General features: G+C 45.0%; 1 protein-coding gene across 2 annotated transcripts in view; it reads right to left on the bottom strand.

Annotated features, from left to right (window-relative positions):
- WDFY1 (WD repeat and FYVE domain containing 1) overlaps positions 1-14,588 on the bottom strand; it is a 60,044-nt gene extending 45,456 nt beyond the window's left edge. The window contains exon 1 of one of the 2 annotated variants that reach the window (XM_065930461.1): positions 14,382-14,588. In XM_065930461.1, the coding sequence (XP_065786533.1) occupies positions 14,382-14,518 (137 nt within the window). In that variant the 5' untranslated portion in view covers positions 14,519-14,588. The remainder of the gene's footprint in view (positions 1-14,381) is intronic. The other variant, XM_065930462.1, reaches the window with a different exon arrangement.
- Between the last annotated feature and the right edge of the window lie 2,429 nt (positions 14,589-17,017).

Here is a 17,017-nt window from a genome sequence, read left to right as displayed (position 1 = left end):
ATGACATATTAATTCAATAGTCTATATAGTTACTAAAATGAGTTATGATGACCATGTAAGTATGAAGAAATTTTTTAAGCATAATAAAAGATGATGGAACTAAATTCCACAGCCACGCTGAGTCAGGCTGGGCAGAGAGGGTAAGAAGGCTGATGAGGGGCAGAAACAGAGAAGTGAACAGGCCTTTGAGGCAGACTAGGATTTTGGCTTCTGAGGAGGGCAGAAGCCCTCCTCAGGGGGTGGTCCCCAGAGAAAAGACGGAGCAGCTGAGAAGCAGGAGGATGGCAGGGCCGCCAACTAGGAAACACTTTGTCATGAGTCTTGGGGCCTCCCTGGTGCTCAGACAGTAAAGAATCTACCTGCAATGGAGGATGCCTGGGTTCCATCCCTGGGTCAGGAAGATTCCCTGGAGGAGGAAATGGCAAGCCACTCTGGAGTGTTTGCCTGGAGAACCCCATGGACAGATGAGCCTGGTGGGCTACAGTCCATGGGGTCGCACAGAGTCAGAAACAGCTGAGCAACTAAAACTTTCATAAGCCTTGAGGTACACAGGACATATTCTGTCTGATTTTCAAGTGTGGCAATCTCAAATTCTAAGTGTAAAAACCGTCCACTCCCTGGAAGCGTGCTTGACAAACTGTTACCACTGAGAGCAGGAGAGGGTGGGGAGTGGAACAGGGTCAGCCTGAAGCTCTGGGCAGCTGCAGGCTCTAGAAGCAGTGCACGCGCGCTCACTTGCTCCGTGTGTCTCTGGTCACTGTCTGTGAACCCAGGGACTGTAGCCCGCCAGGCTCTGTCCGTGGGATTCTCCAGGCAAGAATACTGGAGTGGGCTGCCATTTCCTCCTCCAGGGGGTCTTCCCGATCCAGGGACCAAACTTGCATCTTCTGCAGCTCCTACACTGGCAGGATTACCACTGAGCCACCTGGGAAGCAGAGGCAGTTTCAAACAGGACGCAACCACTTTCTTTTCAGTGCAGCAGACTCGAAGAGGCTCTGTGGCCCCTCGGAGTCCATCTGATGTATCCATGGAGGTCAGCACAGAGGGGTGGGGAGGGCGTGGACACAAGGGCAAGAGGTGTCGGGTGGATGGGGCCGGAGAGCAACAGTTACTCCCTGGGATCTGTGAGCAGGGGCAGAGCTGAGCAGAGAAGTCTGGGGCAGAAAGGCAGGAAAGAGAAGGCACCGAAAGGCAGGGACTCACTGGCCTGAAAAATACAAGGCAATGAACTGTGACTCTGTGCATTCAATATCACAGTAATCCAAGTCTATGCCCCAACCACTAATGCCGAAGAAGCTGAACTATTCTACAATGACCTACAAGACCTTCTAGAACTAACACCAAAAAAAGATGTCCCTTTCATCACAGGGGACTGGAATGCAAAAGTAGGAAGTCAAGAGATATCTACAGTAACAGGCAAGTTTGGCCTTGGAGTACAAAATTAAGCAGGGCAAAGGCTAGTCCAGTTTTGCCAAGAGAACCCACTGATCATAGCAAACACCCTCCTCCAACAACACAAGAGACGACTCTACACATGGACATCACCAGATGGTCAATACTGAAATCAGACTGATTATATTCTTTGCAGTCAAAGATGGAGAAGCTCTATACAGTCAGCAAAAACAAGACCAGGAGCTGACTGTGGCTCAGATCATGAACTCCTTATTGCCAAATTCAGACTTAAATTGAAGGAAGTAGGAAAAACCACTAGACCGTTCAGGAATGACCTAAATCAAATTCCTTAGGATTATACAGTAGAAGTGACAAATAGATTCAAGGGTTGAGATCTGATAGAATGCCTGAAGAACTATGGATGGAGGTTTGTGACATTGTACAGGAGGTAGTGATCAAGACCATTCCCAAGAATAAGACATGGAAAAAGGCAAAATGGTTGTCTGAGGAGGCCTTATAAATAAATGAGAAAAGAAGAGAAGCTAAAGGCAAAGGAGAAAAGGAAAGATACACCTATCTGAATGCAGAGTTCCAAAGAATAGCAAAGAGAGGTAAGAAAGCCTTCCTCAGTGATCAGTGCAAAGAAACACAGGAAAACAATAGAATGGGAAAGACTAGAGATCTACCTCTTCAAGAAAATTATATATGGCAAGGGAACATTTCATGCAAAGATGGGCACAATAAAGGACAGAAACAGTATGGGCCTAACAGAAGTAGAAGATATTAAGAAAAGGTGACAAGAATACACAGAAGAGCTATACAAAAAAGATCTTAATGAGCCAGATAGCTACGATGGTGTGATCACTCACCTAGAACCAGACATCCTGGAATCTGAAGTCAAGTGGATCTTATGAAGCATCACTACGAACAAAGCTAGTGAAGGTGATGGAATTCCAGCTAAGCTATTTCAAGTCCTAAAAGACAATGCTGTTAAAGTGTTGCACTCAATATGCCAGCAAATTTGGGAAACTCAGTAGTGGCCTCAGGACTGGAAAAAGTCAGTTTTCATTCCAATTCCAAAGAGAAACAATGCCAAAGCATGTTCAAACTACCGCACAATTACACTCATCTCACACGCCAGCAAAGTAATGCTCAAAATTCTCCAAGCTAGGCTTCAACAGTACGTGAACCAAGAACCTCCAGATGTTCAAGCTGGATTTAGAAAAGGCAGAGAAACCAGAGATCAAATTTCCAACTTCTGCTGGATCACAGCAAAAGCAAGAGAATTCCAGAAAAAATCTACTTCTGCTTCACTGACAATGCTAAAGCTTTTGACTGTGTGGATCACAACAACCTGTGGAAAATTCTCAAAGAGGTGGGAATACCAGACCACCTTAACTGCCTCCTGAGAAATCTGTATGCAGGTCAAGAAGCCACAGTTATAACCAGACACAGAACAATGGACTGGTTCCAAATTGGGAAAGGAATATGTCAAGGCTGTATATTGTCACCCTGTTTGTTTAACTTATATGCAGAGTACATCATGTGAAATGCTGGGCTGGACGAAGCACAAGCTGGAATCAAGACGGCTGGGAGAAATATCAATAACCTCAGATATGCAGATGACACCACTCTTATGGCAGAAAGTGAAAAAGAACTCAAGAGCCTCTTGATGAAAGTGAAAGAGGAGAGTGAAAAAGCTGGCTTAAAACTCAACATTCCAAAAACTAAAAGATCATGGCATCTGATCCCATCACGTCATGGCAAATAAATGGGGAAACAGTGGGAACAGTGACAGACTTTATTTTCTTGGGCTCCAAAATCACTGCAGATGGTGACTGCAGCCATGAAATTAAAAGACGCTTGCAAAATAAATAAATAAATAAATAAAAAATAAAAGACGCTTGCTCCTTGGAAGAAAAGCTATGACAAACCTAGACAGTATATTAAAAAGCAGAGACATGAGTTCCCCAACAAAGGTCCATCTAGTCAAAGCTATGGTTTTTCCAATAGTCACATATGGATGTGAGAGTTGGACTATAAAGAAAGCTGAGCGCCGAAGAATTGATACTTTTGAACTGTGGTGTTGGAGAAGACTCTTGAGGGTCCCTTGGACTGCAAGAAGATCCAACCAGTTCATCCTAAAGGAGATCAGTCCTGAACATTCATTGGAAGGACTGATCCTGAAGTTGAAGCTCCAATACTTTGGTCACCTGATGTGAAGAGTCAACTCACTGGAAAAGATTCTGATGCTATTAAAGATTGAAAGCAGGAGGAGAAGGGGACCACAGAGGATGAGATGGTTGGATGGCATCACCAACTCAATGGACATGAGTTTGAGCAAACTCTGGGATATGGTGAAGGACAGGGAAGCCTGGCGTGCCACAGTCCATGGGTCACAAAGAGTCAGACACCACTGGATGACTGAACAACAATAAGAACAACTGCAGAAACGTGCTTAACTCTTAAAGTTCACAGTGAAGAACTCCAGTGGCACAGGCAACACCTTCTGCCTTCTACTGCCTCGGAGTCTAGAAAAGTTGTGGTCCATTGAGTACACGCTGGCCACATCCTCTTGACAAAGATGCCAGCCAAGACTTCTGTTTTATACTTAGGGAAGCAGAAGCCAGGAGGGAGAAACCCCTACAAATCAAACAAGCCAACAGCAGCACTGGATCAGATTTTCTGACTCTTGTCTACTTACTCTGCCAGAAGGTGATGAAAATTCACATTTCAAGACAATACCAAAGTAAATAATTCAAGGTAAAGACACTTCATATGGCAATTAACACACAGAACAAGTTTCTAAAGGGCACTCAGAAACCTCTACATTTTATCCTCCAAAACAGTGACTCCTCAACAGTAAGAAAACAGGAAGCATTAAATTCCTTTTTTCTTCAAATAAATGCAGAATGTGGAAAAGTCTAGGTTCAACCCCAAAACTCTCACTTGGTTTAAAAAAAAAAAAAATCCCAACTTCTGTGCTAAACAGGAACAGTGATTCTAACAAAATTTCTCAGTACCTTAAGATCAACTACAGTATCCAATATGATATGTAAGTGCTTGGGGTGGTAAATTGCAAGAACGAGCCCAATTCTTACCGCTCCCTGCTTGTGTGCACTTTACAATGTGACTCTGCAGTTCTTCCCAACAAGAGGGGGAAACTATTTCTCCAACCTTGGAGATGGGCTGCCCTGTAACTTGCTTTGGCCCAAAGAACGTGGCTGCAGCAATGCAATGCCGGCTCTGTATTGGGCCTGAGTAAAGGCTACTATGTCTACAAGAAGAAGGGTTAGCCTGCTAGAGGATGGACCACAAGGAAGAGAGCCCCAAGTGCCAGGTGACGCCATCCTCTACCAGTCTGCGGCCAGCAAGCCGCGTGAAAGAGACTGGCTGAAATGAGCAGGGCCAACACAGGTATAGGTGAGCCTGGCTGTGAGCAGGTGGACTGTCTAGGGGATTCACAGGCTCACCAGCAATGATGACACTTCTTGTTTTAAGCCTCTGAATTTTACGACAGCCTGCAACACAGCACTAGCTAACTGATACAATGCTGCCTGTTCCTAGTACATCTTTAAGGATAATTAGGACTCTGACCTTAAAATTGGAAATAAGAACAGCATTTGGCATTGATCAAGTGCCAAGAATTTCAGAGTACTTAGTAAACACATTAAGTCCACTTTTACTTTTAACTGAGCTTTGGGTCTTCACTTTGCTCAGATGCTAATTCGATTTCCAAGAAATTGAAGAAGTTATGCAAAAGCACAAATGAACATAATACTCTTAAATATTACTCAGTATTTTTCATCCTATCAAGAATAATAATTCTGTATGTGCCTTTAACTTACTAGAGTAGATACATAAGAAGCAGACTAAAACCAACAGGTTTAAGAAAGAAGCACCTATTCCAGGGAGATGAATCTGTGACCTGCTCACAGATACTCCTGATGAGGAACAGAGGTTCCTTTGATCTTTTCCAGCCCCTTGGTTTCACTCTGTCAAAGAACTGATCAAAAGCGAGTTACAAACATACTTTAGGAAATCACCAAGTTTATAAAATCTCATTTACATATGCTACAACACAGTAGAGAAAAGCCAGATTAAAGCATAATTTTCCTCCTGAAAAGCACTGGCTCTCAAACCAGGAGGCACCTTGGGCAAGACATGATTAATACCGTTTTCACACCTATCGCCCAATGAGAACATACATTTGGGTTCAGTATATATTATTTTCTGGTATGATTACTTTGAAAATCATGCCCATACTCTGATAAAGAGATTCAAACAGCACACAGGTATTTCTATAAAATCCCAAGGCCAAATTCTACCTTGCCTGATACATCAGCTTTTCTAAAACCAGCTCTTTCAAAAAGCTCTCCAAAAACACCCTAATCATCCCCAAACAGCTAAATTAAAGCAATTTAGTCATCTTTAAATTGTAAACTGATATACAGGGCTTATTCATTCAATTGGCTTAAAAGAATACAGAATATAGCATGTGTTACAAATTAAGCCCCAAGCCTGATTTCTTTTAAACTTGGAAAAAAAAGTAAGTTTGGGGAAATCTGATTTTCCAGTCGCTCTTAGGATTAATGATGTTATTTTATACCTTGGTAAATGACCAAACATTTGTGTCACCTACTACAAAGGATGTTTTTTCCTAGTCTGACAGTACCTCCAGGGTTACAGATAAAAATGCGTAATTCTGATAGCCCGAGTAATTTCTTCTGATATAACACTAAGACGTTAGCCTAAAAGGGAGAGGAGGAGAGGATGTGGCACAATCTTGTTTCAGTCACTTCACTCGTATCTGGTATCTGACTCTTTTGTGACCCCATGGATTGTAGCCCACCAGGATCCTCTGTCCATGGGGTTTCCCAGGCAAGAATACTGGAGTGGGTTGCCAGTTCCTCCTCCAGGGGATCTTCCCTACCCTGGCATCGAACCCACGTCTCCTATATTGTCAGCTGGGTTCCTTAGCAATGAGCCACCAGGGAAGCCTTAATGGTACTATCTGCTTTTATCAAATAAACAGCAGTTTCCTTCCAGCCACGTCTCTCGAACTTTGCCCTATTCATTACTAGGGCAGAAAGCAGCCTTCCTCTTTGAATAACAAAGGGGGAAAACACTAGATTTTTACTGAATTAACAACTGAAAGGCAGGGAAACTAGTCTTTTTTGTATAAAGGAAAATCAGATTGGCTTAGACGATTTAAATTTCCATCCCCTTCTACAGTCTAGGGAAGGAATCCTGTCCACGATGACGGTGACCCTCAGACTGCTGATTCTGTCACCGGCAGACTTTTACCCAGGGGCAAAGGACACATGCATCTTTGCCAGCGCCTAAATTAGAATAATGGCTCCACAAGCCGGGTGGCTGGGTTTTCTACCTGAGAAGATGTTTTCTTTTTGACTTAAGGAACCATTCCTGTTGCTATGTTTACACTGTCAGCCTCAAAATTATCTTTTGTGACCTCTGTGCTACCCAGGAGGGTAAAAGCTATTACAACCTCTGAGGAGGAGGAGGAGTGGATGGAGTCAGTCCATGTAGGGTCCATGCAACATTAACTTCCGAATTAAAAAAAAACGTTCCAAACTCTTCACAGCCTTGAAACACAAGGGCAAACAAAAGAAAAACAGCTGGAGACAGTAAGGCTATTTCGCAATTCTGGTCCAAGCTTCTTCCAGATTTATTTATTGAGGATTTTCTCAAACTAACATTTAAGCGACTTCCCTGGGGGTCCAGGGATTAAGATTCTGAGCTCCCGATGCAGAGGGCCTGGGTTTGATCCCTGGTCAAGGAACTAAATGCCACACGCCACAACCAAGAGTTTGCATGCCACAACTAAGACCCGGCACGGCCAAATAAATAAATACGGGAAAAAAAAAAATAAAAACCAAACTGCCATTTGAGAGACCACTGACCTCCTGCTTTCCTTCTGGGAGTCTGGGATTTTGGCACGTGTGAGGCAGAGGCTGCCTTCAGGAACATCCCCCAGTGAGAGCCTGGGTAGCCTGAGCCTCTAACCAGCTTGCAGGTAGCCAGTGTGAGTATTTCACACGTGTGGGGATAACTTCTGGCTGGGGGAATGGAACATCTCCTGAGAGTCTCTACAGGGCCAGGACTCCTGGAAGCTCACGCCTGGTTTCCTCTGGACTTCACCCCATACCTTTCCCTTCATCGATTTTGTTTCCTGTCCTCCCACTGTAATACATCGCGGCCGGGAGGATGACCACACAATGGCAGTCCTCGTCCTGAATCCAGGAACCTAGCAGCGGTTTGGGGGCTCCCTAACACAGCGAGCAGGGCAAGGACTTTTATAAATAGAAATATGGGACTGACATGACTTGTAACTGACCAAACGCGGAAATGCTGAAAAGGCACGACTCAAAGACAGTTATAAGAACTAATGTCTGTAAGGGACCCCCGAAGTGGAAGTTCTCAGTTTATGCACAAAACCAGAAAGTTAACTGCTATATTTTTGTTGTCTCGCAGTGCCTAAAAATAGACTCTTTCATTTGTGTTACAAAATAAAGTGAAGAAGTGAGAAGTCAGAAGCCTGGACAGGAAAGCATCTATTGCTCTGAAACTATTCTATTCAAGCAAGAGATTTTTCACTTTATTTGCACACACACATATATACCAGGGGCTTCCCATGTGGCTCAGCGGTAAAGAACTCACCTGCAATGCAGAACACGCCAGAGATGCCAGAGTCAGACAACTGAGCACGCACGCACGCACATGCATACTCAAAAGTCACAGTAAGCAAAGACATGTTTAGCTTCTGATGAGATTAAAGCAATTAAGTGCAAAATACATGGGAAGGAAAATAATAATAGCCAACACACATGAAGTGCCTTCTCTGTGCCAGGTACAGTTCAAAGTGCTTTACATGTAAATTCATCTAATTCCCACAATTAGGAGCCTGGAGCCTTATTTATCTCTATTTTACAGATGACAAAACTACAACACTGGGAGAAGAAAGTAACCTGCCCAAGGTCACATGGCTAGGATTCAAACTCAGGCATTCAAGATTCAGAGTCTGTTATAAACTATGCTATAAAAGAAAATGATCTTAATGAAAACCCATTCCTTAACAACACAGCAACAGACGCTTTCCTGCCCAGGCTTCCGACATCTCACTTCTTCACTTCATTGTGTAACACAAATGAAAGTCTATTTTTAGGCACTGCAAGACAACAGAAATACAGCAGTTAACATTCTGGTTTTCTGTATAAACTGAAAACTTCCAGCTACACCAGGTTTCCTCCCAAGGATAACACTTAAAAATCAAGTTGTTTGTTTATTTGGCATTGTTTCTATGAGAACAGCTACTAAATATACAGTTTTCCTTCAAACCACCTTAATATGCTTACAAATGTCTAAAAGGAAACAAAAAAAAAATAATAAACAGCTAATGTAATGTTGGGGCGGGAAGGAAGATGCTACCAAAAATATTTTAAAAGTTGGTCTTCTGTGATCTCTATTGCTTACCAGTCTAAGTGCAATATCCTAAAATATACGCAATCTCTCTTTGTTTGACTTAGGCCAAACAAAACAATTTCTTGCAGAAATCAACCTTGACCTTTAGGCCCCTGAAACAGTAGCTTCAGCAGGCATCTCTCCAAACTCTATTTTTCAAAAATGAAGATAGCTAGCCCACAGCCTGAACTTACTGGTAAGACTTTTAGTTAAGATTTTACCTTTAAAAAAATGCTATCTATCCTTTTCAACCAACTGTCTAAATTTTTGGTGAAACTCAAAGCAAAGAAGTTCAGAAAGCAAACGTGTCTGGGGAATCATTTCCTGTTGCCTCACGTTTCAGTTCTGTCCTGAAAGTACAGTCTCATTTTGTTTCTCCGACCAGGAAAATGACTGCTGCAGTTAAATTCTGAAATGTAATACTGAGGTTATTACTTTTATTTTTACAGTTTCCTGACTAGAAAGACAGTCATACTCCACTGACTCCAGAATATCATTTTTTTACTTTAGCAGTGCATCAATTTTCTACGCTTCATGCTCGGATATTCTAGTTCCAACGTGCAACTGAAAACTAAAATTTAAAAATACTAAGGTTTCATGAAGAACGAAGCTTAAACAAAGGAATCTGTGTGTGTGCGCTCAGTCGTTCAGATGCGTCCAGCTCTGAGACCCCATAGACTGTAGCTCGCCAAGCTCCTCTGTCCATGGGATTTCCCAGGCAATAAATACTAGAGTGGGTTGCGACTTCCTCCTCAAGGGATCTTCCTGCTGCAGGGATTGAACCCACATCTCCTGACTGGCAGGCAGATTCTTTTATCACTGAGCCACCTGGGAAGCCTCAACAAAATACAAATGAATGCATGTGAAAGAGCAGCACCATTCTCTGTCAACCCTTCAGGGCACAGTAATCCCTGAAGCTTTCCGATCAGACCCCTAAACTTGCTGCCCGAACCATTAGCAGTGACTCCAGGTCCCATGGAATTAATCTGAATCCTCCATATTAGTTTATTACTCCTTGGGGGAATTCTCTGTATTTAGCACTATCAGATGTAGTTTGGTTTTACTAGGAAATAGATGGGTATATGTAAATGGCTCCAGGCAAATACATCCCATAAACTAACAAAAAAAAAAAAAAAAAGAGGATAAGGTATAAACAATATTCTTTCTCGGTGCCTCTCCACAGACAAGCACGATGAATAATTCTCCTTTTGCATAAAGCAATGGACCTCCAAGTGTGACCAGCAGCATCAGCGTGGACATCACTGGGAACTTGACAGAAAGGGAAACTCTGGGGCCTAGCCCCAGACTTACTGAACCGGGATCTTTGTGCTTTAACACGATCCCTCTCCAGGTGACACTGATGCACATGCAAGCTTTGAGAACCACTGTCTAGACAAATCAGACAAACAAGTACATTAAGCCTAGACAAGGGTTTCTGCAACTCGGCATTAATGACACTTGGGGCTGGACAATCCTTTCCATGAGGGACTGTCCTGAGTGTTACAGGCGTTCAACATCCTCTACCCACTAGATTCCAGGAGTGCCCTCCCCCAGTTACGACAACCAAAATATCTCCAGATATTGCCTAACGTTCCCCTCCCCCCAGAGGACGGGGGGAAGGGCAAAAGGCAGAATCCTAGCATTTCACACTTGCTGCTGGTATAGTCAACCACTGACACAGCCTCAACTCAGCTTCTCCAAACGTGCAGGGCCAGGTACACAGCAGAAAGAACCAGGGCCTCAGAGTCAGACCTGGGTTCAAATCTCACTCCTTTCATTTACTGGCAATGTGACCTTGGGCGTTAATAATTACTTCAGTGCCCCTTGCGCCCCAGTTTTCTAAATGGCCAAATGCCCATTACACCTACACTATGTTCCATAAAAGTCCCCGTGGGACCCACAATAAAATGCATTGATGTCTCTGCAGTAAAACAAATGAATACTCATGCCACGTGGGATAAATAAAGATTACAAATACTCTCATCTACAGAGGTCGTTTTAGCACCAATGAGTTTTCAGGCCTAATTCACAAAAACAAACAAAAACACCTCTGACTTTTACAATACCTTCAATTTTGGAACTGTCGATAAGAGAAAGTGACTGAACCCATCTCACAGGCAGATGTGAGGACTGGATGCAGTTACATACATTGGTCCAATTCTGTACTGAAAGAGGGAGGGGACTTTTGAAAGGTTAACTATTGCTATTTTTAAAGCACAAATTCTGGGGGACTTCCCTGATGGTCCACACTCCCAATACAGAGGTCCTGGGTTGGATCCCCGGTCAGGGAGCTAGATCCCACATGCCACAACTAAAAAGAACTCACAGGCTACAGGGATCTTCCAGGTGGTGCAGTGGTAAAGAATCCGCCTGCCAATGCAGGAGAAGCAAGAGATGCAGGTTAGATCCCTAGGTCGCGAAGATTTTCTGGAGGAGGAAATGGCAACCCACTCCAATATTCTTACCTGGACAATCCCAGGAACAAAGGGGCCAGGCAGGCTACAGCCCATGAGGTCACAAAGAGTCAGACATGACAGTGTGATCAAGCACACACATGATGCACCTAAGACCCCCTCGTGCCAAGTAAACGAATAAATATTTTGAAAAAAAGAAAGATTTCAAGTACACATTCTGATGGTGTCATTTGCTTGCTCTAAAATCTTTGATGGTCCCCAGGTGCTCGCAAACTGAAGTCCAAATCTTAACAGTGGCACACAAGGAAGATCCTTCTATAACGGGACACTGGGCCTTCCAGCTCTCAGTACACTTTCTGCTCTGGGCATCTAGAAATAACCATGGTTCTGTACCGCCTGCGATTCCCTCCTGTCCTTTCCCTCTGCCTGGACCAGGGTCAGAGAGACCACTCCTTTCACCAGTGATATCTCCTCCAGGAGGCTTTTCTTGAAACCCAGCGCTCACCCAAGGACCCTCCTTCCCTTCTGTCTCCCCAGCACCCAGGGAGTGGAGAGCACAGGGCCATCCCTTCACCACACCACCCAGCCCTTTGGGAGCAGAAGTTTCAGCGTCCGTGTTTCCTACCCACAGATCTAAGATGGGCCTGGCACACAGTAAGTGCCCAATAAATGCTTGTTTGATGATAAACGGTGGTCAGTGTTCTATTCCCTGGCTGGTTCTATCAGGTTGGGGGCCATAAAATAATGAATCAGAAGTTACATAAGGGCAAGTGCTATGACTTTTGCTCCTTGTTCTGTCTAGGGCCTGGCCCTCAAGAAGGAGATTGTTTCTGAATCGATAAATGAGTGAATAAACAAGCGATTGAAGAATATGACACAGACCTATGACAACGTAAAAACAAACCACCACATCCAACAACAACAAAAACCTCATAGCCATGTGCTTTCATAAATCTCATAAAGTGTAGAACCTGCTACAAAGAGTGTCCTCCTCCCAGGAAGTTCCGTGGGCCTGAAACACAAATTAGAAACCCGAGGCCCCAACCCCCACCCGGTCCAGTAGTCTGCCAGGACCCTGCTGTGCCCCATGAAAGTGTCTCCCGGAACACTTCAGTCCCAGAGCAGTTAAGTAATCACTTTCCATAAAACATTGATCAACACTGCTCCTGGCCAGTAATCACAAATACTCAGCAATTTACCCAACACACATGAGTCATGACTAAAATATTTTACTGAACAAAGACAGCTAACTTGTATAAAGTGATGTCTCGATCTATGTCTATATCATGCAAATATCATTATTCTGTCCTTTGTCTTTTTTTCAACAGTCCCCTCTTCTCCCTGAGAGGACATGAGACTTATTAGCAACTGAACAGGAACAATTTCTGCCTGTGGCTCAGGTACCCCAGTCTCCTACTCCTTCCCGATGACACACCCACATCCAGGTTTAACCAATCACTCTGCACCTGGTTTGCGGTCTGCTACTCCTCAATTGCCTGCTCACAACAAACTCACTCAAAAGCAAAATACAAAGGTCAAAAAGGCGCCGGGGGTTTCAGGTTTCCTCTTCTCAGTGGGAGCAGGCCCTCAAAACTACCGACTACAAAAACTAGATGACCAAAGGCTGTACTGTGCCTCCCACTTTAACAAAACAGCAGAACCTTCCTTCTTCCAGAAAGACTTTCCACTTTTGCAGGATCACCGTTTAACACTCACTGCAACAAGCAAACAGTTTCTCTCAAAAACATCAGTCATTTCCTCCAAATTCCCACAGTAAAGCCACTAACCTTTGAAACTTTCAAGGGTTTACAAAACGCTAAAGTTACAACACAAACAATCTCTCTCCCATCCAATCACAAAACCCTGGAAAGACCAGAATGCTGGACTGGGGAATCTCGGGGTGTATTTCTGTGCCTCTCCACGAAACCCAGTTTCCTCTTGAGGAGAAGGAGAAAATCGCATCGGATCAGTGTTTCCCAAAGTATGATTGGCAAGACGCCCTGTTAACAAGACAGAGCTGACTTTAGGTGCACAGAGATGAACATTTTAGCCATCAATTTTTTATGGCAAGGGATAATTGGTTTTCCATTAACAGTGGAAATATCAAATTTCTTTAAAAATAACAGCATTTTGGGACTTCCCTGGTGGTCCAGTGGTTAAGAATCTGTCTTACAATGCAGGGGACACAGGTTCAATCCCTGGTCTGGGAAGATGCCACATGCTGTGTAGCAACTAAGCCTGTGCCACAACTAGAGAATCAATGGACCACAAGAAAGATCCTACATGATGCAACTAAGGTCCTGTTGCGTCTGGACCTGACACAGCCATATAAATAAATGTTTTTTAAAAAAAAAAAAAAATAACAGCATTTTTTATTATTCTTAGAGTATTTTCTTAAGTGAGTCACTTTTGGGGGGGGGGGGGACACATTGTTTTGTAAATAACAATTCAGGTGGTTCTAAGAGCTGTGGAAAAAATAACTGATCTAGAGACCTGGTGAGCGCCCAATGAGAGGTGTAAACCCCAGCATAGGGCAGAAAGTGCTGAAGCCGCGGGAGGTTTGTTGCAAGAAGGGGATCCTTGGCACCCGGTCCCGCGGGAACCGGAGGCCAGTCCTGGCTCCCAGAGAAGGCGGCCTGGAACGGACCGCGGAGGGGACGCTTCCAGCTCTGGGCAAAGGAGAGTTGGGGGAAGCGGGGGTCCCGGGCTCGAAGGGCATACCATGGGGGGTCTCGGACCAGAGGGGCGTGGCGGGGATGAGGGTCTCGGGCTGGGGGAGCGCAGTGGCCGGGGGTTAGGACAGGTGTCCCGGGCCGGGAAGTGCGAAGCACGGACCGGGGTCTGGGACCAGAGAAGCGCGGCGGCGGGACGAGACTAGAGGAACCCCACGGGCGGGAACTCGAGGGAGGGGTTCCCGGCGACCCAGACGGGCTGGCGGGGGCCGACGGGCCGCGGGACCCGGGGGCCGTAGACGCCCCCACGCGGAGAGGGCCGAGGCCGGCGACCCCCACGGCCCCCACACCCGGGCGCTGATGGAATCCGGGCCGCCCTCGTCGCGCCTCGGCCCCGCCTCGGAGCAGCCGCCGGCCCTACCTGTCTTCGCTGGCCGTGATCACTCCGTCCTCCTTGGGGATGAGCAGCGCGGCCGTGACGGTGTCCTGGTGCCCCTCGATCTTGCTCAGCAGCACCGGGCGGCTGCTCTGCGGCCTGGAGTGGATCTCGGCCGCCATGTTCGAGCGGCGGCGGCGGTCTCCGCGACGGGCGGCCCATCAGCTGACTGCGGGCGGGCGGGGACCAGTTGGGTTTCGCTCCGGCTCCCTCGGCCGCGTGGGTGCCGCGCCGCCGTAAGCTCCCGAGTCCTTCCGCCGTCTACCGTATTGGCTGAGGAAGCCGCGCAGCTAAAAATTACGTGGCTAGGAGAGAGGCCTGTAAAGGGGTCGCCTGAGAAGTGGGGGAGGTTACAAAGTTCGAAAAGGAAACTCGTGGGTCCAGGAATGGATTGAGCAGTTGGCGGTGAAAAGGAATTGTCCCTTAAAATAGAACCTATCGAAAATAACAATACTATACTGTATCCATTCTAAGAAGCCTTTGTTTGGACCACACTTCCATTCCAGACATGTTAAAGTGCGAAAAATGAATGCAATTTAGAATCTTTGAAAGGCACTCACTGAGTGGTGACTGTATACCAAGCACGATCCTAAAATCTTTATTGAGTTCAATCAGTTCAGTCACTCAGTCGTGTACGACTCTTTGCGACCCCATGGACTGCAGCACGCCAGCCTTCCCTGTCCATCACCAACTCCCGGAGATTGCTCAAACTCATGTCCATTGAGTCGGTGATGCCATCCAACTATCTCATCTTCTGTCGTCCCCTTCTCCTCTTGCCTTCAATGTTTCCCAACATCAGGGTCTTTTCCAACGAGGCAGCTCTTCGCATCAGGTGGCCAAAGTATTGGAGCTTCAACTTCAGCATCAGTCTTTCCAATGAATAGTCAGGACTGATTTCATTTAGGATTGACTGGTTTGATCTTGCAGTTCAAGGGACTCTCAAGAGTCTCCTCCAATACCACAGTTTAAAAGCATTAATTCTTTGACCTCAGCTTTCTTTATAGTCCAACTCTCACATCCATACATGACTACTGGAAAACCATAACTTTTTGACATGGGTTATCTTCATCCAGATAACAATTTAAGAGGTGAAGAGGTAAGTGCGCTCCCAGTCTCACTTTGAAAATGAGAAAACTGAACCATGGAGAAGTCGAATCACTTGTTTAAGGTCACAAAGCTATGAGAAAGAGAAAAGCAGCCCTTGACTTCTAGGAGTTGGCCTGGTACTGTCAGCCAGACTTGGGTGTTGCTGGGAGCTGGCTGGATGCTCACAGCTAGTATCTGTGGAGCATAAATGTGCGCATAAATGTTGCTGAACTGAATTTGGATCTATTAGCCCAAAGCACAGCAAAGCTACTGACACCACACTGTAGTGAAGGAAAGTCAGTATTTATTTGCAGGGTGGCTTCCCTGATGGCTCAAACAGAAAAGAATCTCCCTGCAACACAGGAGACCCAGGTTTGATCTCTGGGTAGAGAAGATTCCCCTCAAAAAGGGAATGGCTACCCACTCCAGTATTCTTGCCTGGAGAATTCCATGGATAGAGGAGGCTGGTGGGCTACAGTATGTGGGGTCGTAAAAGAAAGAAAAAAAAAAAAAAAGACCAAGCAACTGAGTAAGAGAAGCAAGGAGAACAGGCAGCTCATGCTCAAAAGAGCCAACTCCCAGAATGGCTTTCAGGGAAGGTTTTAAAGGCAACATTTGGGTAAGGGCTGCAACTCATGACTTTCTTCTGGTTGCTTGGTGGTGATGGGTTATGTTTAGAAATTTTAATCGTCAACCTTCTGGTTCTGACTGGTCTAGGGTAAGCGTGCTTTTGGTCAGCGTATAGTCACCATTCTCCACCTGGGTGGCGGGGGGGCGGGGGGGGGTCTTAGTTTCTGCAAAACAACTCAAAGATATGTATCAGATTGCTAGACTCTCCCTTGAGGAGGAGCGAGGACTGTTATCGCTGAACTATTGTTTAAGCTATTATTACTTTTCTTGCTAGCTGCTTTTCCTTTGTTTCTGTGTTCCCTCAGTCCCCTAATTAGTAATTACTCTTTGGAAATCAGGAAAGGTCAGTGACTAGAGCATTTTTCTATAAGCAAAAAACTGTGGCCCCCCATTTTCTTTAATACTTCTCTCTCCAACTATATTAGTAGATCATTTATTACAGTATTTCTCTCAGTTAATGAAATACTGCAAAAATAACAGTTCCTTGTGCTTTCTTCAATTTATTTGAATGATATTCCATGAATTTTCAGTATTTCACATGTAGTGTAACACAAAGCTCAATTACAATCCCCTCTCACCTCTTCTGTGAGAACTTGCTTCACCCAGAAATACATCAGCTTGTTTTGCCATATGCATCAAATCCCTCTTTTCTTCTCTCCCTGCCCATAGGGAACCCTTTTACAAATAGGAATGAACCATTCAGATTCTTTCTCTTGATTGGTTAAGCTAAGAGATTCGAACTGAGTTGTATGACTTTTCAAAGAAAAATGAGAGCTGGACAGGTTAATAACATTCTATTTAGGAACTATTTAGGAACTATTCCCCTAAAAACAGGGGAAAAGAGACCCCAGCAGAGAATTGGGCTCAGTTTCCAATACAACACGGACAAGTGGTGATTTTTGAAC

The sequence above is a fragment of the Muntiacus reevesi genome, chromosome 3 (genome assembly GCF_963930625.1).
Source record: "Muntiacus reevesi chromosome 3, mMunRee1.1, whole genome shotgun sequence".
Classification (NCBI taxonomy): domain Eukaryota; kingdom Metazoa; phylum Chordata; class Mammalia; order Artiodactyla; family Cervidae; genus Muntiacus; species Muntiacus reevesi.
Note: the sequence above shows the minus strand (reverse complement) of the source record. Positions and strands in the feature narration are given on the sequence as shown.